This window comes from Hylaeus volcanicus, chromosome 1, assembly GCF_026283585.1.
Source record: "Hylaeus volcanicus isolate JK05 chromosome 1, UHH_iyHylVolc1.0_haploid, whole genome shotgun sequence".
Classification (NCBI taxonomy): domain Eukaryota; kingdom Metazoa; phylum Arthropoda; class Insecta; order Hymenoptera; family Colletidae; genus Hylaeus; species Hylaeus volcanicus.
Window position 1 is genome coordinate 12046698 of NC_071976.1, and position 24738 is coordinate 12071435.

The window sequence follows — 24738 nt, forward strand, 5'->3', positions numbered from 1 at the left end:
CCGTTGGCACGCATTCGTTGTCGATACGTGCCACATTTATTACCGAATTTCGCTGACACAGGAAACCGCCGGAGCTGCCACGTTTTCCGCGAAACAAGTGTTCCAGTGTACCTATAACGCTTGCTTCGAGCCACAAATCTGGATAAAGCAGTGTCGAGCAAAACGTACCTAATTCAATTATTAACTGACAACTCATTATTAGATCACGGATGTTTATCCATTTAAGGCAAGTGAAAATTGCTTCGAAAATATACTCCGAGGATTCTTAGGTAAACAAATAAAATGGATATCTAACATTCCTACGGCTTGTTTAACGCAATTTAATCAATTGAAAAATAAACTAATTCCTTCTTCGAATAATAGAAGCTAGGTATATTTACCAGGTGTCAGACTAAAACTCAAGAAAATCTCTAGGAAATAAAAATGTTGTCTCGGGACTGTTGAAGATCAGATAATTTTATTGTAATTTCTTGAAATTCACAAATCCTGTCCAAATTTTTTTTATAGTCGCCTCGCTTTCGAAATTAATTTGTTAAGTTCGTCAATGAAAAGTCCTGTCACCCATTTCTTACGGACGTGGCCACGAACGTGTTAAGGGATGCACTACACGTTGTGTTCTATGTAAAATTTGACATCTTCGGTACATTTTTCTCAGCTATGCCTTATCTAATCATAACCAACCTTTTTTTTTAGGTTGTTCCACAAAGACTAAACTACAAAACCGCGTTGAGTTTTTTTCAAAAACCATATTCAAAAAAAAAACAGGACGACTATGAAAAGAATTTGTTTTTTTTCAACCTTTTTTTTTATTTTATATTCTTTTAACTAAATATAATTTGGACAAACCGCCTTCACTGTTTTGTAGATAGGGCGATTCTGCGTGAAACAAAAATAGTCCGAACTCGATAGGTAATCTGTAACCTGAGTAATTGATACCGAAAGACCAAAAAATACGATTTTTCAGGAAACTCAAAAAACCAACACAACGCGTTTTTTTTTTTGTACCAGCTTTTTTCGTTATCTTTTCATAGGATCAATTTATTTTATCAATATTTAGTATAAATATACGAAGAAGTCTCTGCAGTTGTCCAGTGGTTACCAGTGATTGCGGTTCCATCTCATTCTGTTCAATTTGTTTTTTGATTTCCGTGATTATCGCTCGAGTGAAAAAGTTCAATAAAGCCAAAAAAGCATTTCTCAATGCTGTAAACGCAAATAGAAACGTAAATAGGTGCGTAATAATGTATTTAGTACTGTTAGTGACTTCAATCTAAAAATAATGAACAAAACCAACAAAAGTCACATGACTTTTGACTGATGTCAAAAATCATGTGAACATATTTGTTTCAAATTTTTTTTTGCCATTTTTAACTGTCGAAAAATTATTAAGTTAACATCTATAGATCCAGAAAAGGTTAAATGTTAATTAAAAATAAATAAAAAGATCCACCTTTTTTCTGAAAAATCTATAGTGCCCCTCTAATGTAATATAACTTAATATAATATAATATAATATAACTTAAGCAGCAGTTTCGGAAAGTTGAGAAGCACTGACTGTAACGGCATCAGACTTGCCCATATTTCTATTACTATACATGTCGGGTCTATAGATAACGGAAACAAATTTAATTTAGTATCCGAATGTTCTAATAATTTCCTGTCAGGTTTCCGCTGAATTCAGCCGATCGCCAAAGGCAGACAGAACTTATTGACAGGTGTGTTTCCCTCAAGAAATAAAACGGTGAACTCTGTATTGGAAATGGACTAAACTCTTATCCGGATACAAATTTCCAATAACGACTGAAAGATAAACCATTCTTTAAGTAGAATTTTTTATATACACGGTGTCCCATTTTGCCTTGGACACCGTAATAACTCGGAAACATGAAGTTTTATGATGTGATTAGTATTGAACACTGAAATTAGCAAACTAGTCACCTTAATTAAGAAATTGCTCAATGTAATAATTATAAGTTTTATAAGTCGTGTTCAATTGTAATATGGACACCGTAACCACTTGGAAACATAAGGTTTTAGCAAAAAATCTTTTAGATAAAAGCTTAATGGTTTCGAGGGGGACAGAAGATGGAGTTATCAAGTCAATAATAAATGGCGCCACTTACAATGCCATTTTTTAAAAATGGAAGTCGATTTTTTTATCCTCAAGAAAATTGTAGTTGGTATTGAGACGAAAACACCGAATTTTGTTTTGTTCCATTTTCAATCGAGTTACAGCGCTTTAAAGTTTTTTATTTTCCAAATTCAATTTGTGTGTATGCGTGTGTGCTGCAGAGATAAGGATCCAACGGATTCATTACAGACTATTGTTTAAAATATCTCTGAAATTAATCATTTTTTTAGTAGTCTATCCTAATAACTTTTTACACAGAATGACAAAAGGAATCAATCTATGTAAACAAAATATGCATTTCCATTTAAAAAAACAATGCAGCTATTGATTGCACATGCTCCATTGCATTTATAAAAAAAAAACGTGGTCCTATAAATATAGTACACTTTGAACCATACATCGTTTCCCTTTGACAGTTTTCTGTAAATGTGATAATAATGATGTTACAGCTTGTTACACTTACTTGGCCCACCCTGTATATTTCCTGATGATGTCCATCATACTAAGTGATCGGGTTGTATCGGAGGTATCAGGTTGGACCGGGCATCACAAGAAGATTGTTAATGCAACGTAGCAAAATAACAAGTAAATATTATTATTTAAACTACGATTATGTGTAGGGTTTTTCTATGTATCAATATGTATTGTACATGAGCAGAGTGCGCTCCATCTATCGTGGGTTCGTTACGAACACGCAAAGCGCACAGTAATCATTGCTCAAAAAAACGTTACGTCGCTTAGAACATGTATAATAGTTTATTCAAATATATCTTTACTTTTATATGTATTCAATATATATATATATGTATTCCTGTGCATACCAACATTATGTCTTCCAAAAACTGTGCGCAAACACTTGGTTGACCCACTGTATGTTTCGCGCAAGTACCTCCGGAAGTATTTGTTCCGCGAATAGCTAGATTAAGAAGTATCAGGTTCGCGCGGAGAGGATAATCCTAATTCATCGGTGTGTTAGACCGATCTCATGGTAAAACCGATCTCGAGATTACATTCCAGTCGCGAAGCCAGACGCAAAATTATCGATCATGCTCCGCCGCGTTCCCGGAATAGCGGGGACCAGCGGTGGTCGCTCGTTCGTCGCGTGATTTGTATCGGCGAACACCGAAGCCAGCTGTTTGCGAACCAAAAGGAAATTCTCCATCTTTGATTCCTCCTTCTAACAATAAACCAATCGTACAGATATTCTCCAAAGTTCTTTTCTTTTAGAATCGGTATTAGGCTTGGCTGTTTATCTTCTCAAATTGCGTCATTTCATACGAGGTTATTAGTTATTAGGGATAGAAAATAATTATCACTCAGTTATTCCCTTTTATAAGACTAAGTGATACCCTTTTATAAGACTAAGTGATAGCCTTTTTATAAGATATACTCTTCATCTTTGATTCTTCCTTCTAACAATAAACCGATCGTACGAATATCATCCAAAGTTCTTTTCTTTTAGAATCGATATTAGGCTTGGCTGTTTATCTTCTCAAATTGCACCATTTCATACGAGGTTATTGGTTATTGGGGTTAGAAAATAATTATCACTCAGTTATTTCTTCCGATAAGACACTCTTTATTTCGACCAGAGAGTTAGGAGCTGCGATGTTGCTCTCAAGAAGACTACAATCGAACTGAGTATTTCGACGTCAGTGGAAAAATGCAACGAAAACTATCGGTGCACTCTTGTCTCAGAAAAAGGTCTGCTGACTTTTTCTTTCAGGTCATGAACAAACTCCCACAGACCTTTTGCGGTGTTGGTTTATTTTTTACCGTCTGGGGTCTTAGACTTCGAGTCGCCAAGGGCCCAAAGTATCCAACAGAAGTGTGCTCGAACACCTAGCTTTCTTATAAAGGGACCAACAATGGCATTAGAATTTCGTTTTTTAATGAAACACAGATATGCGATACATATCCGTCTTAGCATTGTTTGGTATTGTTCAATTTTGTTCAGGTTTTTTCGGTGACTTTTCCTTATTTTAAATGAACGTACAAATGTTTACAAATTGCAAATGGGGTATAATGAATAGATAAAATACTAATTTTATTAAACAAAAGATTTGATGTTGAGATGTAATTATTTTATTGTGCTTCGTTTTTGAACGTGGTAAAAATCGCGCTTATGCGCAGATGGATGCGCGAGTTTGGTGTGTGTGTGTGATCTGCATTTTTGTTTTATTCTTCCTTTTTGTTCTGTATTGTAAAATGTGTGGTCTGCACTATGTGTGGTCTGTATTATTCTGTTCTGTTCAATTTTCTTTTATAAACTGCACTTTTTTCCCCTTAATAAACAGTAAAAACAAGGATTCTCTATGTTTAGTTTTTTTTTGTATTCCTTACACACGAAGCGAAGTAAGATTATAACATTTGACTTTATTTCTAAATGTGACAATTTAGAGAATAAAGCTAAAGTTAATCTATAAATTTAGTATTTTATCATTTATTTATACCTCATTTCCAATATACATATACATATACATATATTCTCAGTACATTTATTTTTGTAATAAAATAAAAGATCGAATTAGAGTAAATATTCCAACAGTTTACAGTTAAACGTGAATGATGACGTTTAAATAACCACCACAGACCCTAGATTTTCCTATTCGAAAACCCTTTACTCGATAAACTATCTTCCTTTTGGCACGTCTCCTTCAAATATAATATTTTCAGACCTGTGGGATGAAGTTATAAGTGTGATTTCTTTTTGTTCGTTTCAAACTATTCGAACCACTATGCGAGAGTCGTCTGCCAGCTAAAAAGACAATGAAGAGGCTAAGCTGGCTTCAATCCAAATTGTATTATTTTAGCTGTATATCCAACGGTATGAGCCGACGCGCGACGTGTCGATCGCCTGTTACGACATTGGATCGATCATTGACGCGCGTCGCCACCGTAATTTCGATCATCTCGTGTACACGTGTGCGTTCGATATCGCGTTAGATTCTAAAACGGATGCCTCAGGTGTTTGTCGAGCGGAAAGGGCAGGATTCGAAACCGAAGATCGCTGCTACCACAGATTGTAATTGTTCGATAAATAATTAGAGGTGTACATTCTTGTTAGTTTTGGTACAAAAGGTTTATTCAGAAAGACCCCTTTAGAGAACAAAATTATACATATTTGATACGTAAAAGAAACATGCACACGCTGTACAAGCAAACACGCGGGAACCTCTCACTCTGAATTAGGGATTAGGGTTAGCAACACTAACAGTGATTTTTCACGGTGATCACACAATCACGATCGCAGTCGTGATTAAATTTCGATCACGACTGTGATCCGGAAGATGGCGTCTCATAAGCGGTTCATGTTAATTGTTATCGTTAGTGTCTCGCTGTCTTTCCTTAGCGGAAATTCAAGAAACTACAAATGAACCAAATTTAAATTGTATTAAAATTATATTAACATTGCTTTTAGACCATATTATAATACATATATAATCTAAGAACAACATAATTCGTGAAAAGTGAAGAGAATGTTCTCTATAAATCAGAAGCGATCACGAAGAATCACGAATCACTGTGAAAAATCATCGTGATTGAGAATGAACGTGAAAGTAGTTCACCCCATCTCTACTCTCAATACGGCGCACAGTGGGACAAAACGGCTCTCGGCGATCAAAAATCCGTAACTTTGGTTCTCTTGAAAATATTTTAATGAAATTTTAGGAACTTATTCCCTATATTATGATACTTAAATTGTATTAGTATAAATCAATTTGAGCTACAGGGTGTCCAAATATTCACGTATAAAGTGTAACGCGTTCAATATCTTTCACTTGTTTGGTATATTTATTGTTATGTAACCAAAGTTCGACTCAAACCTGTTATTAACTATGAGAGAAACGTATTTAGTAATTTAAAAATGACAAGATGTACGTAATAATCATAAAAGTAAGCGTACAAATGTACATACTATTTTCTGTTCGAGTACTACTCAGTACAACCGCCAATTTCTCGAAAACGAGCACGAAGGAGCACCTGATCGTTGCAGAATCTGATAGAGGATGGTTCACACTTTCCAGTGATAGCAATTAAACCTCGGACAAGTGCGGTCAATTTTTTATAACCATGCGTAAAGTTACAATTTCACTTAAATGTACTTCTCTCCAAGTAGACCCTATTATTTAAAAAATTGTTAACATTTTGACTTACTTTATGCATTGAATACTATCTATACAAATCTAGTAAACATTATAATTCATTTGAATATCGTCTTTAGGAGCAAAGTTTTACAGAATCGTATATTGAAGTTAGGAGTAATATCGTAAGCGTTTTGCTTGGACGAATTTCAACTGCCTTTGAATGCGCACCACAGCAAAACGGAAGCAAATATCAAAAAACGGATTGCACAACATTAAACAGCAATTTATCCTCTATTGATATACATAAACAGTTTTTCCATTTTTCGAATTCACGAAAATCGATTCTTGATCGCCAACAACCGTTTCGTCCCACCGTGCGGCGCTCGCGAAGAAACAAAAATGCTAGAAAAAAAGAAGGTCCACGAATTTTCTAGAATGGCCCGTAATTCGAACATTCCAACAATTTTATTGATTAATTCTATTGCAGTAATTTAATTTGTATTTAGGCGAGAATTTAATTGTATTCCATCTTATACAAGTGAATCTAGAGAGTGTGGTGGAATTGATTGGAGAGTATAAAATTGATTTCGATAGGTGGACATGTGTATCCGGCAGTGACTATCAAACATTGCGGAAAAAGCCTGCCTAAAGCAGAAGAAATATTTTGTTCAAGATATACAGAACAAGTCACAAGCAACAGAAGACTGAAAAATCTCTGTTGGGTTTAAAAATGCCCAAAATGTAATTAAAATGGACCCCTGTTGAAAATGATTATCTTATATAGTGTTTTCCAAAAGGGGCTTTAGGATTGTTTTTTTAAGGTAGTTGTTCTGTATTTAATGAAGAATTTTAACCGTTTCGTCCTATTTGTATTCAAACCTGTACCACCTACCAAAAATCGACATGGACTTTCCACACAACCCAATACTTCATTAAAATCTGAAACTGAACGTAGAGTAGTGGTGCGGTAACAGTCAACGTTGTTGCCACAATCATTTCTCGAATATTATGAATGTATGTGTCGTATACGTAGGATTGTGGAAAAAATTAATTTAAAACAAAGTGACGTACATTTGAAGTTGAAGTTCAATTTTCATTATAAAATTAAGTGATTAAATAGAGAATAAAAAGAAAAGTATGTAAGAAAATAAAAAATCCTTCGATCAGGACACGTTAGTCTAATATATTTTCGAAATCTACCTTTATTTTTGCTTTCAGGTATACCAGTTTGGAGAAATCTTGCTCACCGCAAACAAAATGGCCACCCTCACCATCGCCTGTTATGACAAAATGAATTAGCCTTATTTTAACACTTGGCATGCGGGCAACGTATTTTTACGTTTTTTGCAGTCTGTCACTAGAGCGCGGGTCACGTAAAAATACGTATTTAGTAGATTTGTGGTGGATACCCGCTAACAAACGCCCGCTGCACGCGTAATTCGGCGGGGAAGTATGCCCGCATGCCAAGTATTAAAACAAAAATTTCTTTATAGTTCTTGGTAATTATAGAGAACAGGTACATCCTCACCGATTTCGATGATTTTTAAATATGTTGTAGAAATCAACATTTTGAACAACTTTTTCCTATACATATAACCGTATACAATACATGATCTGTATTCGTACAGTAAAAAAATGAGGTTCCGGGGGCTCACTTCCGATCGGGGGTATGGTGGCGAAGCCCCCAACAACGAGTACTGCAGCGCACCACTCAGGTGTGTACACGGTTAGCCTGAGGGGTGTTTATGCTTTTCATATATGCTTTTCAATTTTTGTAAAAGGATTTTGCGCGAAAATAATACGCATCGAAATTACGGGAACTCACAGACGCGTACGTGTATTCCGAGCCTAAACAATCGACGACTGAACGCTTACACACACGCTGCCACAGACGCGTAGCTATACGCAATATTCATTGTAGTAGTAGCAATGGTATTTTGCAAATATCTCGGAAACCAAGGCCGAGCGACGGTTATATGTATAGGAAAAAGTTATTCACAATGTTGATTTCTATAACATATTGAAAAATCATCGAAATCGGAGAGGATGTACCTGTTCTCTATAATTACCTAGTTCTTTAATCATTGTATTCTCTAAAAGGGTCTTTCTGAATAAACCTTTTGTACTAGAACTAACAAGAATATCCACCTCTAATTATTTATCGAACAATTGTAAGAGGTCCGCAGTTGTTTCGACGACAATCAAACGGACTGCAGTTGTTTCAACGACGCCGAAATCCGTTCGTGGCAGCCGAGGTAGTTACATGCAACTGTTCGTCGAACGCACCTCGAGATCGGTCGGAATCTCGCCTTTTACGCTCTAAGTATTATTCCTTTATGTTACGCGCGAACCACTTTGGTTTAAAGAATAATATATTATAATAGCCCTCTTTACGTGCAGTTTGTTTGAATCCTGTCCCGTGCCTGTTCCCGTTCCCTGACACCTTACAGGTAATCCTCAGAAGTGGGATACGGATTCAACAAAAAGTTTTATGTAACAAGTTTTGTGTGTGATTTTGTGTAATTTTGAGACAGACTGTGAAAATGAGTCCGCCGAACTTTACGATTCCGCAATTGAAAGAATGTTTGAAGCGGCTTAACCTGTCGACAACAGGATCCAAGACTGATCTGTTGGCGAGGCTAAACGCTGCTGGTCCGGAGGGTTCGTGGATGTCTCTTCTGGATGAAGTTGACGTGGGCCAAGAGTTAGCTGCGGCAGAAATAGTCGAACCTCAACCGGATGCATCAAGGGAATTAGAACTTATCCGACGGGAAAGAGACCTTCTTCAACGTGAAATGGACTTAATGAGAAGGGAAAACGAGATTTTAAGAAACTCGCCTCGATCGGTGCAAAGTCACGGGCCGAATATGAACGTCCGAGCAGTGGGCGATCTATTAAGTGACTTCGACGGATCCAAAAATACATTTTTGGTGTGGGAAAAGTCGCTGCTCTTGTTGAGAAACACTTACGAGCTGGATGAGAATGCTATTAAAGTTCTCATCGCGGCTAAATTAAAAGGAAGAGCGTTGGAGTGGCTTCACTCGAAGCCCGAACATATTGAAATGAGCGTGGAAATTTTATTGTCACATATGAAGAAAATGTTTGACCATCGGCAAAACAAGTTAGCGCTACGGAGAAAATTCGAGGAAAGGTCGTGGCGAATTCACGAAAACTTCAGCGAATATCATCACGATAAAATGATTTTAGCCAATCAAGTGGGTGTCGAGGACGAGGAGCTCATCGATTATATGATCGACGGGATCCCGGACGATTTGTTACGCAATCAAGCGAGAATGTATCGTTTTGCGGAATCATCCGAATTATTAGAGGCGTTTGAGAAGATATCCTTAAAACCCAGGACGAATAAAAACGTCGTGGTTGACAAGAGAATTATGGCGAGTCCGCGATCCAGTGGCAATACTTGTGCTGTAAATCCACTGCAGCCTGTGCGACGGTGCTACAATTGTAATGGAGAAGGACATCTAGCAGATTCCTGTCTGAAACCCAAGAGAGAGCGAGGGTCGTGTTTCTCCTGCGGTGACCAAGGACACGGTTACCTGAAATGTCCAAAATCATCGAAAGCGGAGGCGCCGAAGCCGACGAGTGTGTCGCTGATCGATGGGCCGCAGAGTTCAACGATGGAAGGACAGCGAAGGCATCCACCACTTCAGACCCCGTCCCGAAATTATTGTATTTTCCTGACAGAAGAGAAAGAAGAACACTATTTTGTGGAGGCATTAGTGGATTCTGGAAGTGCGATAAATCTTATGACCTATAAGACATTTAACAACTTTTTTAGTATGTACGAACTGGTGCAAGGTAAGCACAACTTTAATTATGGAGGAGTAAACCAATCACCATTGTCGGTTATGGGGTATGTCAATATTCGAATTAAGTTACAGCTGGTACCGTGTGATATTTTTGAAGTACGATTTATGGTAGTACCCGACTCGACGATGACGTACAGCGCTTTATTAGGACGTGAATTTATGACGAGACCTGGAATGACTGTTGTTCTTAGTAAAGTAATAAGCATTCATTATGATCGAGAATATAGAGACGAAATACTAAATATTGAGTCCATAGAAACGAAAGAGAAATTAGATACAGACATAGATAATTTCGATGCATCGCTATCCGTTGAAGTTAAGCAAACGTTAACAGAATTATTAAAAAATTATGTAAATTTAGAAGGTACAGCTGAACCGGTTGATTATAAATTTCAAATTACACTCGCCGAAAATAGTAAACCCTTTTATTTTTCGCCAAGGAGATTGTCGTGGCATGAAAAGACGGAAGTCCGGAAAATTATTCATGATTTGTTGTCTCGAGGAATTATTAGACAGAGCAATTCAGATTTTTGTAGCCGGATTGTTTTAGTGAGGAAAAAAGATAGTAGTTACAGACTTTGTATAGACTATAGAGCGTTGAACAAAATTACTAAGATAGAGGACCAAATTGATAGATTGTCTAACAGTGCCTATTTTACAAGTTTAGATTTAAAAGATGGATTTCATCACATCCCTATTTTCGAAGACTCGATAAAATTTACATCTTTAGTCACGCCTGATGGGCAGTTTGAATATTTAAAAATGCCGTTCGGACTCGCAAATGCACCTGCAGCTTTTCAGAGGTTTGTTCATTTAATATTTAGGCCACTGTTGGAATTTGGAAAGGTTTTGCTGCATTTAGATGATATCTTAATCGCCATCAAAAATATTGATGAAAATTTAGAAATTTTAAAAGAGGTTTTGGAACTATTGAGCCGGCATAATTTGGAATTAAAGTTCAGCAAATGTAAATTTCTTAAACGAGAGATTGAGTATTTAGGATACAATATTAATATTAATGGAATCACGCCGAATGGGTCGAATGTTAAAGCCATACAAGATTTCCCACAACCTAAGACGGTAAAACAGGTTCAAAGTTTTTTAGGCCTTACTAGCTATTTCAGGAAATTTGTACCTAATTTCGCTCGAATCGCACAACCATTGTACAATTTGGTTAAAAAGGGAATGTCCTTTAAATTTGGAGTCGAAGAATGAGCTGCATTCGAATCGTTACGAAATTTGTTAATAAGTTTGCAGTTGCAGTTGCAATGCAGTTTGTTTGAATTCTGTCCCGTGCCTGTTCCCGTTCCCTGACACCTTACACAATTACAATCTGTGGGGATTGGCGTAGCAACCTGTTTTAAAAACAAAAATTCTTTTATAGTTCTTTAAGACATACTTTATAATATATTTACATTTCATGAATACAAATTATTATTTAATACCTTGCAAAAAGAACACACAAGAGAGTGTCCGTTTTCATTTTCCTGACTGCGACTAACCCCCTTAAAAAACAAAACCCTAAAGGCTCCTTTGGAAAACCTTCTGTTGTATCCAGCTCGTATTTACCATGACAGAGAAAAAACGACGAAAAAAACTCGTGTCTTAGCCGGTGTTCCGGTATCAACGGCAAAAAGTGTATTTTAAGGGAATAAATGACGAAGACGGAGACCGCGGGAGGTTCAGGAATGAGACGCGAGGGTATCGGTGCGAGTAAGAGCAGAAATGAAAGAGAATAAAGTGGAACACGAGGAGCAAAGCGAAATCATGGGGAATCGGTGTACCGGATAAATTTTATTCAGGTCAACCCGTACAGTGGTCGACCCGGGCGCGGAGGGTGGCTGAACTCCGTGACCTATATACCCGCAAATGGGGCAGAGAATAAACGACGAAGACAGATCGAGCTCATCCCCAACCATAAAGGTGCTTTCACGCTCTTCCCTCTCGAGTGGCGCGCGATTTTCTCGCGCTTCTCTCGGCCACCACTTTCCAGCCAATATGTATTCGCTCGAGAGACCCGGGTGCTTCGCTCGAGAACCGGATCGAGTCGACGTATTGATATTTTCGAACACGTTCCGCGCAGGATACGATGACAAATTGCGAATGTATTTCGAAACCGATGCAATCTAAATAAACCTGATTCTTCGACTCTTTCCTTCTGTAAAATATGCAAACAGGAATCGCGTCGTATCAAATAATGTTACTTCCGAGCCACGTAAGTTGGTCGCGATGCTTTTTATTTACAATGAGACACGGATATATTTGTTTACTCCTACAGTTGCAAACTTTAAATATTTGATTACGTTACCAATTCGGAAGTTCTTATTAATTCCTTGAGGTCGTATGTCTTGCTTACTTGGTTTTTTTAAGTGCGCAAGTGTCACTTGAGTTATTGCACTGAATCCATACATGACAATACAATTATTTGTATTTTCCTTGATATTAATTTGCCTTACATTATTTTTTTCTGCCTTATTTTTTCCAACTGCATTTCTATTTCTTATTCCTTTTTTTACTCATTGGTATATAAATAACAAGAACTATAAAGTATAGGATGTGGACTACAAATTTAATAACACGTTTTTTTATTAATTACCTACCTTTTTATTGATAACAAGTGTGGCTAAAGCGTTTATTAAAATAAAATTCGTTTTTTAATAATATTTGGCTACTGAATATACATGTGCGCTGAAATTGCAAATAATATAGATGTGAACATAATATTATAATGAGTACATGCAATACATAATACAGCAATAGTAGAAGTGAACATACAAATGTATGGGATGTGGCGTATTTATTATTAATAAATTATTATTAATATTAATAAGAAACGTGTTATTAAAAATTGTAGTCATTATAGATTTTTGATTAATGATTAACAATATTAAGAATTTCATTCTAAAATTAAATAGGATGCAAAAAAATTCGTATTAAATTAGAAACTTGACATTAAAAATAAGCTTATAACTATAAATTTGCCCCCGATTGTACCACCCATACATCCTTAAGATATTCAAAAAATAATACTCCAAAATGGCAAAAAGAAGTTACCGAAAGGTACCACATGATGGAGAATTATAAAATATAATTTTTACATAAAAACATCAAATTAAAATATATTATTGTGTAAATATATATCTAAAGTTCGCAAAAGAATGAATAAATCTTATTTATCCTCCACAATCTTGCATATTATGTATTAATGCTTGTTCTTCGGAAATTAATTCCAGCCCATTTCTAAATTTAATACGACCGCAAAGAGTTAATGGGAATGTATGCTGGAATAACTAAGATTTCGATTGATACAAATTTGTTTGCAAAATTTCTGTATCCCTTTTTTTCGCTATGGTGATAATATGGTTTTCGAACGAGTTTCTAATTTTAAAGTAGACTCACTCTTCGAACCTAAACCCTGTGAGTTTTATATCTTTAAAAATTTATGCTGCATTAACTAAGATTTCGATTGATAGAAATTTGGTTGCAAAATTTCTGTACCCCTCTTCTTTTGCTCTGGTTTTATTTTAGATATTGTAGCGTCCACGCTATCCCGAACGCCCGCCAGAATAGCGTCCCAGTCGCACCCCCGCTAAGACCCCGAAGTTGCAGTGCCCACACTACCCCAAGCGCTCACCAGAGTAACGCTCACGTCGTACCCCCTCTAAGGCCCCGAGGTACCTGACCTACCCCTACCACGCGCCGACGACCCCCCGCGTAGGTTAAAAGGGCGAGTAGCGTAGGATTTTTCGACAGTTTCCTAAACTTTCCGCTCCAACTAGCCGCTCCCTGGGTGGACAGCTAATACGGACTGAAAGTGCCAAAGGAAAAGACTCTGATCTGAGCGCTCCCCGAGTGAACCAAAGGACTGAATCAAGTCTCTCACGACTAAAACCGTCGACGACTGTGTTAGCGCGACCGTATACAAGTTTTATCGATTATCGGACAATTTTATTGAAGTGTAATTCTAAGTTTACTTGCTAGTATTAAATAAAGACTTTGAAACCTACGGAGACTCGTTATAATATGGTTTTAGATATGGTTTTCGAACGAGTTTCCAATTTTAAAGTAGACTCACTCTTCGAACCTAAACCCTCTGAGTTTTATTTTTAAGAATTTATCTTCAAAAATGGAAACTTAAGGGGAAAGCTTAAAAGGATACCTTTATTCCACAGTTGAAAATATTCAGAGGGTAACCGATCAAGCGAATGTCCTTCGCCGCTACTCTAGGATGTGGGAGAAATGTCTTCATCCGTGTATCGCTTCCCAAGGTAACTACTTTGAAGAGAATCACCTTGGTTATTAAAAATATAATGTAGAAAGGCTTTTATAAATGCAGCCTCATTATTTTTGGAACAGATCTCGTACAAAGAGGTCCGTGAAGAGTAACCGAGGGAAATAGAGTTCATCCATATTTTAACCGCAATGAATTCTGACGGTCGCGTGTTACTAAATAAAAACAGTTGTTTCAAAAAGCGCTGAAACTTTTATTAACTCCTATATAAAAAATTTTTCAAAACAGGCTTTAGAATTTTGTTTTTTAATCGAGAACGCGAGTGGTATTTAAATATATCCACTATTTTTATTTTACGATGTCGCTTAACCGACGCTGGTAGACGTTGGTAATTGAAATAATTACCAAATGTTATTTAAAACAGACAATTAACGTGGTCAGCTTAAGGGGGTATCCTGAATTAGGAGGTCTAAAAAAGTGGGTTTTCGTGAATTTTTTAGGATGGAAAAAAATGATTAATTCTATCGAACTTTTTATCCCACTTTCATACATATTTGAGTAGTATGTACAAATTTTATCAACAAGAAATATTCAAATTGAGTCGACTGTGACGCACATTTGTAATTAAATTAAATAGACGCTATGCTGCGGCGCGCACGCAATGAAATGTGCGTTAGTATTACGGACTTTTATATTATACTATTTCCATTTCCATTTTCATTTCTTAAGGGGTTAGTCGCAGTCAGGAAGAGGAAAAACGACATTTCTTTGTGATTTTTGTTTAGTTATTAAATAATAATTTGGATAAGTAACAATTAAGTATATTATAAAGCATGTTTTAAAGAACTGAAAACATTTTTTGTTTTAAGAAACGTTTAATTTATATCGTCATAACAGCCGATGACGTAGACGATGATTTAAAAACATACATAGGTTTGCGATGAGCAAGATTTCTCTAAACTGGTTTACCTGAAAACAAAAACAAAGGTAGATTCCGAAAATAGATTGGTCTAGCGGGTCCCCGAACGAAGGATTTTGGAAAAAATTAATTTAAAAAAAGATGGTGTACATTTGAAGTTGATTTTCAATTTTTTCAGTAAAATTAAACGATTCAATACAGGATAAAAAAAAAAGTATACAAGAAAATAAAAAATCCTTCGATCAGGGACCCGTTGGTCTAATATATTTTCTAAATCTACCTTTAGTTTTGCTTTCAGGTGCACCAGTTTGAAGAAATCTTGCTCACCGCAAACCAAGTGGCCACCCACGCCATCGCCTGTTAGGACGAAATGAATTAAACTTTTTTTAAAACAAAAATTCTTTTATAGTTCATTAAGACATACTTTGTAATATATTTAAAAAAAGCACACAAGAAACTGTCCGTTTCCATTTTCCTGACTGCGACTAACCCCTTAATTAAAGTTCTATTAAACAATCATAATACTGTGGCGTGTGTTATTTAGAAGATCCACATCAAACTACCCGTGTGGAAAATAGTAAGGGAAGCCTCCATAATATTCGGGTCCCGAACTGGCTTTAATATGGAATCCATAATATGATTCTCCCGGATACATCCCTAAAAGGTCCCGACAAGGCAATTACAGGTTTCCATTTTAAAATATAATCAGAGCTGGATAGGTGAATCATTGTAGGACCCGGTGGGGTTTAAACAAGGTACTCAATGATTTCCACAATATTTTTAAACAAGGACTTGATGGGTTAACCACTATGGGAACCAGTGTGGTACAGTCAGAGTATGGAGAAACCGTTAAAATGAAATTTAATAGGGCCTTAACGAATTGTGAGGACCTGAAAACGTTTACTCAGGTTATTGATCATAGAAACCAATGATAATGATTATGTTGGAAAACGAATCACACCTCTTGAGCGGGAGGGGGGGCGGGGGGCGTATACCTCTTGAGGGGTCCAGGAGTTCGATCGCCGAGTTTCGTATATTCTTTGATGTTTGCCGACGCCCGTCGAACATAGGCAAAACACCGAGGTATGTCGGTGAAACAATGTAATGCAACGATGAAACATTTTATTGTAAAATACACAACATATTTACTTGTTACAACTTATTATGTATCATATTTTTCGTACAACACTAACTAAGAAAAGATACATGGTAAATATCATCCGAATTATATCGTGTTTGACCTCATTTTAATCAACTTCGTCGGAGTGTCCTTTTGGAAGCGGCGTACACCGCAAACTATTCGTAAGATTTGGATAAAAAAATTTGTCTAGTGTCTCATTTATATACATATTGAGTAAAAGTATCAATAAAAAGAAAAACATTTATCGTTTGCCCGAAAAAAATGATTAAAAATACACCCTCGTACCGCGCGCGCGCACTGTGGTATTTATAAATATAAATATTCCATGTCAAGTACGTTACATAATAAATTGTTAAATAAATATTTATAATAACAATTGATTATATTTTCGTGAGTCATTATTCGTAAGACATTTTTCAGAATTCCTATTTTTTATTTAAAAATTTCTGATTTACATGTAATGAGGCTGTGCCCAGGGCTATTGTAAGGGTGTTTCAGGGGCTCGATAGGGCTATAATCGGGATTAAAACGGGAAATAATAAGGCCCTGAGAAGCCAACCTTTAATAACCCCGTTTAAAAAAGCGTGACAATGCCTTATGCCGCCTTACGGGAACTGAACGGGCTTCCTAAATAGGCCTCGAAATTAATTCGGGACAATTAACTTGGGCCTTTACGAATCCCAAACAAAATTTCCACACGGGTAACATCATATCTAATCAAATAACAATTAAGCGAAGTTTTGTTAAAATCCTCCATTAAATAAATCCATGGAACAACTACCTTAAGCCAGCGATGGTTCGGATCGACTGTCGGAGTAGCCGAACTCATCGCGAGTTGTTCAAGGGTTAAGAGATAGAGCGACGCTCGATAGCTTCCTAAGTAGATACTCGCGAGGGTGAGGATGACCCGAGATAAAGTCGGTCGTCGCATGGTAATTGCCTATCGATGACATCGGCACGGGGAAGAGAGGGAAAAAAAAGCGACTGACGGTGAGATCGATGGACGTAGGTGCTAAATGCGCAGAGAGATATATATCTGTCGTTAAATACGTGTACAGTGCACGGGCATCGTGGTCGTTGTGAAAATATTTTCATTATAAATAGCGGTCGACCGCCACGGAAGCCACGAGTGGCGAGCGCGACCGTCCGCGTCCGCTCGTCAGGCGTGTTTGTCGTTTGTCATTGGAAAATGTTCGCTGTAACACCAGCTACCATTGTATCGCCATTTTTATTACGTTGTTCTTTGCTCGCTGCTACTTCAAGTCGATGATCGCGAATAGCAGCCGTGTTCAAAATAACATGTGCGATCTCTTCGCTTTTCTTCGCGTAAAATTCAGAAAAATGTTGCCGAGAAGGTTGAATAAAAATGTTTATCGCGCTCGTGAAAACTAACGCTCTAATTGTTTTTTATTTGAACGACGGTTTTTCATAGAATTGTTTTGTAGTGTAATTAAGAGAGGAAAATGATCCGAATGTGAATTATATGAAGCTCCAAGGGTCGATTTGCTAAAGTCCTTGTATAAAATGGGTTTTCAGTTTCCCCTAAACATCAACGTCTACGAAAATGTAGTTTTCCAGGGATAGCAATGCGATACACTTTTAGATATTATAGTTACGATCGAAATTCCGTTAGTACATTAAAATGTGTTAGACAGAGTCGGGGCAATGGAACACAACAGAATATTATATAGGGCGAGCCACCTAACGCTAGCACCTCAAATATCTTTGTTATTGTTAAAGATACATCAAATATCATAAGGACAAAGTTGAATGGTTCAATGGGGCTCACACGATGCAAAAAACATTTTTGTTTTTATGTCATTTTTGTTGAAGACATCAGGGTCACCTTCATATTTTTAAATGGAACCACCCTGTTTGGAACACCTACAATGATAGTCCCTTTCATTAGGAATTATCTTGAATGACCTTGAATAATTATGGTCGTTGAATTCCTAATGGTAATGTATTGTAATGTAAATGTTGGATGAATGTTTATATTTAAACCACTAGGTATCTTTGTATGTTTTATAGTTGTCAGTTATGTTTATCAATTTGTGTTAGTAATTTATTGATTAGTCATTCAATTTGTATTGCGATTTGATTTTGTCTGATATATTGTGCGTTGTCTTGGAATTTTTACAGTTTCCGCCGAACCTCTAAATAAATATCCTTACAGGATTTTGTTTTTTAATAACAAAATGTGATCGTATATAAGCGTTGTCGTAACAAACAGTTGAACAACATCATTGTTCGTTTAAAAGAAAAGAATTGGGTACAATTCTTCCTTCCTTGAAAACCATTTATATAATAAATATATCAGAGAGTTCGAAGAGAAGAGCGTGACCTTTAGTTGTCGCACGAGAGAGACAAGGCTTATGGGACTAAAAACTTCGAAATGGAAAGTAAGGAGTATAGCAAAAAGCTCCTCGAATATAATTGGCAAAAGTTCGCAGTTGACTTGTTTAAGTAGGCGCAGACTCAACCAAGGAAGTCTGGTGTCCGAGAAAGTTGCGATGTGATTCTCAGACCCTCCGAAGCTCTCCCAAGATTAATTAAGATGATTGTTGTTCCAAGAATGTCCTTCGAGATCAGAGAGAAACCTCGAGTTGATCTTTGTCGTAATTTAAACACTGTTTGGAAGAATCTAATTGGGACGTCGATTCCGTCAACAGGGTGGGAGCAGAAGCGGTAGTCGTACTCGTCTCGGTTCCCCGAATGGAATCTTTCGCTTGGGGAGTCGGTGAATGATGAACAAATGAGAGGAAGAAACGTGGACAATGTCGATGCTTTTGGGAGAGCAACAATCATCGCCACATAGGAGTTTCGATCGCTTCGAATTCCAGAGACGAGTGCAAGAGAACAGATACTAGCTAGCATTTTTCTCTGGTCTCGATGATAGACAATGGCGGCCCTGGTAAAGGGAGGACAAGTCGGAAAAGCAACACGTGCCTCCGACTCATCGTAGGATATACATTCGCGGATGGATGATCAGGAAGAATAGCCTGAAATTGAAAGGAGCTATAGAGAAGCGGGTTTCGGCGAGTGGCGGATCAATACCGCTCGTATACGATTCGTCTGTGTCGACGTGAGCCTCCCTCGTCCTTTCTCCGTCGACTGCTGAATGTTGACAGCTTCGCATTAAAGTTCATTAAGGGGTTAGGCCACACTAGAGGGCGAAAAAATAGGCTTTCTTGGGGATTTTTTTTCAGAAAAATTACAAAACAAATCGAGATTACAAAAAAGGGTGTTTACGGGTTAACGATTTAAGGGTGTTTGCTAACCCCTTAAATCGCAACCAACATCGCAAGATTTCGTACAGCGTAGCTCATTTCCCGGGATACTTTAATCACCGGTGTCGTGACGCACAGTGGGCCGGATCGAAGAATTTAGTGACATGTTGCTAAAAAATCAATTCTCTCATACGAATGTCTGCTGAATTTCAATTGTTTCTCAAATGTTCATCGGTACTGAAAATGGAGAAATTAATGAAATTTAATAAAAACTGTAATTAAAAGTAACATTCGAACTTAAACAATTTCAAAATATCATTTTTCGGCCAAAAAAATGTTTTCCTTCTTCTCGACATCGTGTCAACCCCATTTGATATCTTGATAAGGAAGTAAAGTAAATTTAAAGTTTCGCGCCACTATTCTTTAATATTTTTTAGTGAAAATTTCATTGCAATATCTTCAATGGTTCAGAAGTTATAACAAAATTTCACTAGATTTTTCGATCCAGCCCACTGTACGTCGCAATCACACGTATCTTTCAATATAAAAGTAAGTCTTTTACATTATATGTATACAGGGTAGCCAATATAACTCTTAACAGCTCAATATCTCGAAAACTATACCATCGATTTTAAAGTTCTTGGTCTTAAATTGCATGAATCTAAAGGACCATATATATATGTATATATATATATATATCTTACAAAAAAAATAATTGAATTATATTGTAGAGAATCAGTAAATAATGTTGTTTGGCAGAATCATTGAATCGAAGCAAAATTCACTCGACCTTCTCGAGTTTCCCTCTTGACTATCACAATTTGGTTTAGATATTCATTCAAGAAGCGTCGATTAAATATAAATCCGCGACACTGATACATTTGGTCCAATCGACTGTCTGATATTTGCTGTTGGAACTCGCATCATCACGGAATGACGCAAAACAGATGGAATTTAATACAAGGAAAACATCAAAATTCCTCGACTATTTCAACACAGAAAATTATTGAAATATATAAAACTTTCGCGTCGCGATTAAACGATAGGAAAAAGTTCATTGTTTAGTAAACATTTCATCGTTTGCATCCATTTAATTGTTTAATAGCTAGCATTCGTTGACTATTACTATTAACTATAGTTAACTATTAGCTGTACATAGCATACTAACTATCAGTTAACCATTACCATTATATACTTAACTATTAACTGGCCTCTTGGAGAACAAACATAAATTATTACACTGTTCTATTTCAACACGATTTCTTTATGGTACATTCTTATTCTGTATTATTCTTTTTCGTTTCATTTATCTAACTACTACTCTATCTAACTGTGTTATTAGAGATGTGACAATTTTGTTCATAAAGATAACTGAAGTTTACATTAAAAATCAGAATGATTGAAAATAATTAATAATACTATTCATTTGCAATACGCTATTTTATTAATTTCAAGAGAATACTCCATTTTTAATCATTTATTTCCAAATAAGTGAAACGTGAGTATAATATTTCTGTACAGTTGTATGAAGAAAGTCTTCGTTAGATGGACGCACAATACCATCTATCTCTTTGTAATTCGCATAACAATGTTGGAATATGTACCACAATCCAATATTTTATTTTATTACAAAAATAAATACACAGAGAATATACGTATATATACATCTATCAATGCAACATAAAAAAAAGAGAAAGTTTAGGATATGCCCTGCCTTTTCAAATGTCACCAAGGACTCTTCTTAAGGGGGGAACCTGGTTTAGAATTTCAAAATTATCGATTTTTTTTTGCATAAATCAGTAATAGTATTCATATAGAATATATTCCTGAAGTTATACAGCAAAATTCAAAGTGTTTCGGTAAATACAGTTCGAGAAAGAGGTACACATCGCGCAAGTATACGGGCGCGTGGTCAGTAGCAGTTTCCTTAGCGGTCTCGAACACCCCTACTTTTTCCAAAACCTTTATGTCCCTAACACAGATTTGTCAGCGTTTGTGTGCACGTAGGTCAAGTCATTTTTCCTATAAATAAGTGTACCTAGTTGAGTCAGCTGTTTCAAATGACAAAGAAGTTTTCGGAGAAAGTTTCGAGGCGGTCATCAGTAAAGGCCAGTCGAGCTCTGAGTTTCGGTTTGAGAAGACGTCCAAGCGATAAAATGTATCCAAAATCAAAGAGTGGAGAGTCCCAACGATCATCAAGACCGCGAAAGAGACAATTTCACGGGAATAGATCTTCCGATAAAGCAAATAAAAAGGAGCAAAGTGCGAGTGCTAAGAAACTAAGTAGTGGGAGTAGCAGTGATATAATTTGCAATCCACTGCATTATTACAAAATCGTGGACTTTATAACTGTATTTGGCGCGCTTGCAGAAATGCTTATTTGTGCTCAGTGCAAACAAAAAGTTAAATTTGAAGAATCCGGTAATCGCGGTTTCGGTTTTAAACTAAATGTTGTATGCCACTGTGGCCGCAAAGAAATCAATTCGGGACCGTTAATTAATACCAGATATGAAATAAATCGGAGAATTGTCTTCGTTATGAGGTTGTTAGGCATCAGCCGAGAAGGCATAAACATATTCAGTGGACTTATGGATATGGGTCAAGGTCTAAGCATAAGTACATACGATCTGATTGTGCGACATATACACGCAGCCGCAAGTTCAGTGTTTAATGCTTTATCCAAGAAAGCCGCTGAAAAAGAAAAAGGAGAAAACATAAAACATGGAAGACCTTCTACAGAATTTAAAGTATCTGGCGATGGATCATGGAAGAAACGTGGGTTTACGTCATTATACGGTGTTACAACAATTATTGGATACTACACTGGCAAAGTAATGGATTTCGTCGTAAAGAGTGGCTACTGTCAGGCTTGTACGTTTTGGAGTAATAAGAGAGATACCGACGAATATATTGAGTGGTATGAACAACACGAGGAAGAGTGTTTCGCAAACCACTATGGTTCAGCGGGTAAAATGGAGGTCGATAGTATACAGGAAATGTTTTTAAGGTCGGAGGAGAAATTTGGAGTCAAATATCGGAATTATATTGGAGACGGTGATTCCAAAACGTACAAAGGTATTTTAGATTGCAATCCATATGGCGATGATTACCCTGTAACAAAAAGTGAGTGCGTAGGACACGTGGAAAAACGGATGAGCACACGGCTCAGAAATTTAGAAAAAACAGAAAAGCTTGGTGGAAAAGGAAAATTAACAGACATTTTAATTAAAAAATTAACCACATATTATGGACTAGCGATAAGACGAAATGTAGATTCCGTGACCGATATGAGAAAAGCCATAATGGCAACATTACACCATCTGTGTTCCACAAATGAAAATCCAAATCATGACAATTGTCCAATCGGAGCCGACAGCTGGTGCGAGTGGCGGAAGGCTCAGGCGGCAGGTCAACAAAAATTGTTCGACCATCCACCCCCACTTCACCGAGATGTCGCTAAACACATACGACCTATTTACGAAGATCTTTCGAAGGATGATCTGCTAATTCGATGTTTAGGTGGCCATACCCAGAATTCGAACGAAAGTTTCAATTCTACAGTCTGGCGCCTAGCACCGAAACATTTAAATTCAGGCCTAAAAATTATCGAAATTGCCGCTTTCATTGCTGCCAGCATTTTTAATGAAGGGTACTCGTCCATCCTTCGAATAATGAACGCACTACAAATAAACGTAGGACAACAAAGCAAATTTTTTGCCGATACGCACGACGCGCAACGAATCTCGAGGCAGGAGCGCCGCAGATCAAGCAGCACGAAGGAGGCTCGAACAGCTTGCAGACTGGTTCAAATGCAACAAAACGAATTTCATGAGGAACCGGAAGGCTTGCTGTATGGGCCTGGTATAGCAGACTAACCTCTGATTACAGTAAGTTTTCAATAACTATTACTTTTCTGTATCGAAAACTTCAAACACGTTTTTCTCGAAACCATGTTTCGGGGGTTTGTGTACACGATAGACAAAAATCTAGTTGACCGATCGGCTTTTCCCAAGGATTTTTAGTTAGATAATGAATAATTGTCCTCTATGAACTAAGAACTTTGAAAAAAAATCAAATTAAGTAACTTTTTTTTCTACAAATAAGTCGAAATTTTGTCGTGAATATCAAATTTTTTCTTAAAAGTCCTATAATTTGTACAATTTTATACTTTAGCATTCTTTTTTTAGCTCGTATAGGACAAAATTACATAACATTGAAGAAAAAATCAATTTACTTTGTTTCAGATAAGAATTGGATATGCTACATTGTACACAATCTGTTACTCTTCGTGGTGAAGTGCTTATGAAGATTATGTAAATACCAGGAATAAAAAGTACTAATTCCTAATACAAAATTTTTTTTTTATTCTTCGAACACGTAATAACACGCCCTTAAAGTTTAGCGAAGTTCTATTTTATCTTTGTTCCTGAACAAAATTCTTAAAAACCACTTTATTTTCAGCGTTCTAAACCAGGTTCCCCCCTTGAACAGATATGTGAAAACCGCAGTGCATACAGCTAGAAGTACTTTCTACCTTTTTCTCTTTAAAAACATTTCTCAATCCCAATCTTGACCAGGTCCTCGAACAGTAACAATCGTAGCTTCCTCGTGACATTTAGAAATAAAGTTTAATAAAATCAGTATTTTATGTTTTCATTATAGGTACTTGTGAGGAAAGAGCCGAGGTTGGGCATTCAAATATGAGTTGCCATTTATTAGCGATCTGTGCAAAAGGGATCGAACTCTGCGAATTTTTTTGACATGGATCTGTCGAACAAACGACAGCCGAACAGTTGAAAAAAAAACGGAGTCTATTGACAGCTTGTATAGAGATATATTAAAGGGAATAATAGAAGTAATTTGTGTGCTTAAATTAAAGGGGTATCCTGGATTATGAGGTCTAAGAAAAGCGGTTTTACGTGAATTTTTTTACAATGGAAAAAGAAATTAATTTTATCGAACTTTTTATCCTATTTTAACCTATCGGTGGGAAAGATGCTGGTCGTAATTTTGGTTTGACACAAAAAAACCAAAAGAAATTTTCATTTTCATACATTTTTCATCTATGTGAACTAAGAAAATTCATCCAAACAAAATTTTAAACAACTTTTTTAACAAGTTAAAGTGAATTTTTTCTCCCAAAGAACTCGTTCTTTTTTTAAAAACTT

General features: G+C 36.6%; 3 protein-coding genes across 4 annotated transcripts in view; 2 read left to right on the plus strand and 1 right to left on the minus strand.

Moving 5' to 3' along the window:
- LOC128874868 (R3H domain-containing protein 2-like) overlaps positions 1-24738 on the minus strand; it is a 116418-nt gene that overhangs the window by 63454 nt on the left and 28226 nt on the right. The gene's annotated exons all lie outside the window — the stretch shown is intronic.
- Positions 8763-11264, plus strand: LOC128884611 (uncharacterized protein K02A2.6-like). The gene has a single exon (XM_054138097.1). The coding sequence runs from the start codon at positions 8763-8765 to the stop codon at positions 11262-11264; it is 2502 nt and encodes an 833-aa protein (XP_053994072.1).
- LOC128874958 (uncharacterized) lies at positions 22289-23914 on the plus strand. The gene is made up of 2 exons (XM_054120174.1): positions 22289-23457; positions 23815-23914. Exon 1 carries the CDS (start codon positions 22405-22407, stop codon positions 23443-23445), a length of 1041 nt encoding a protein of 346 aa, XP_053976149.1. The 5' UTR covers positions 22289-22404; the 3' UTR covers positions 23446-23457; positions 23815-23914.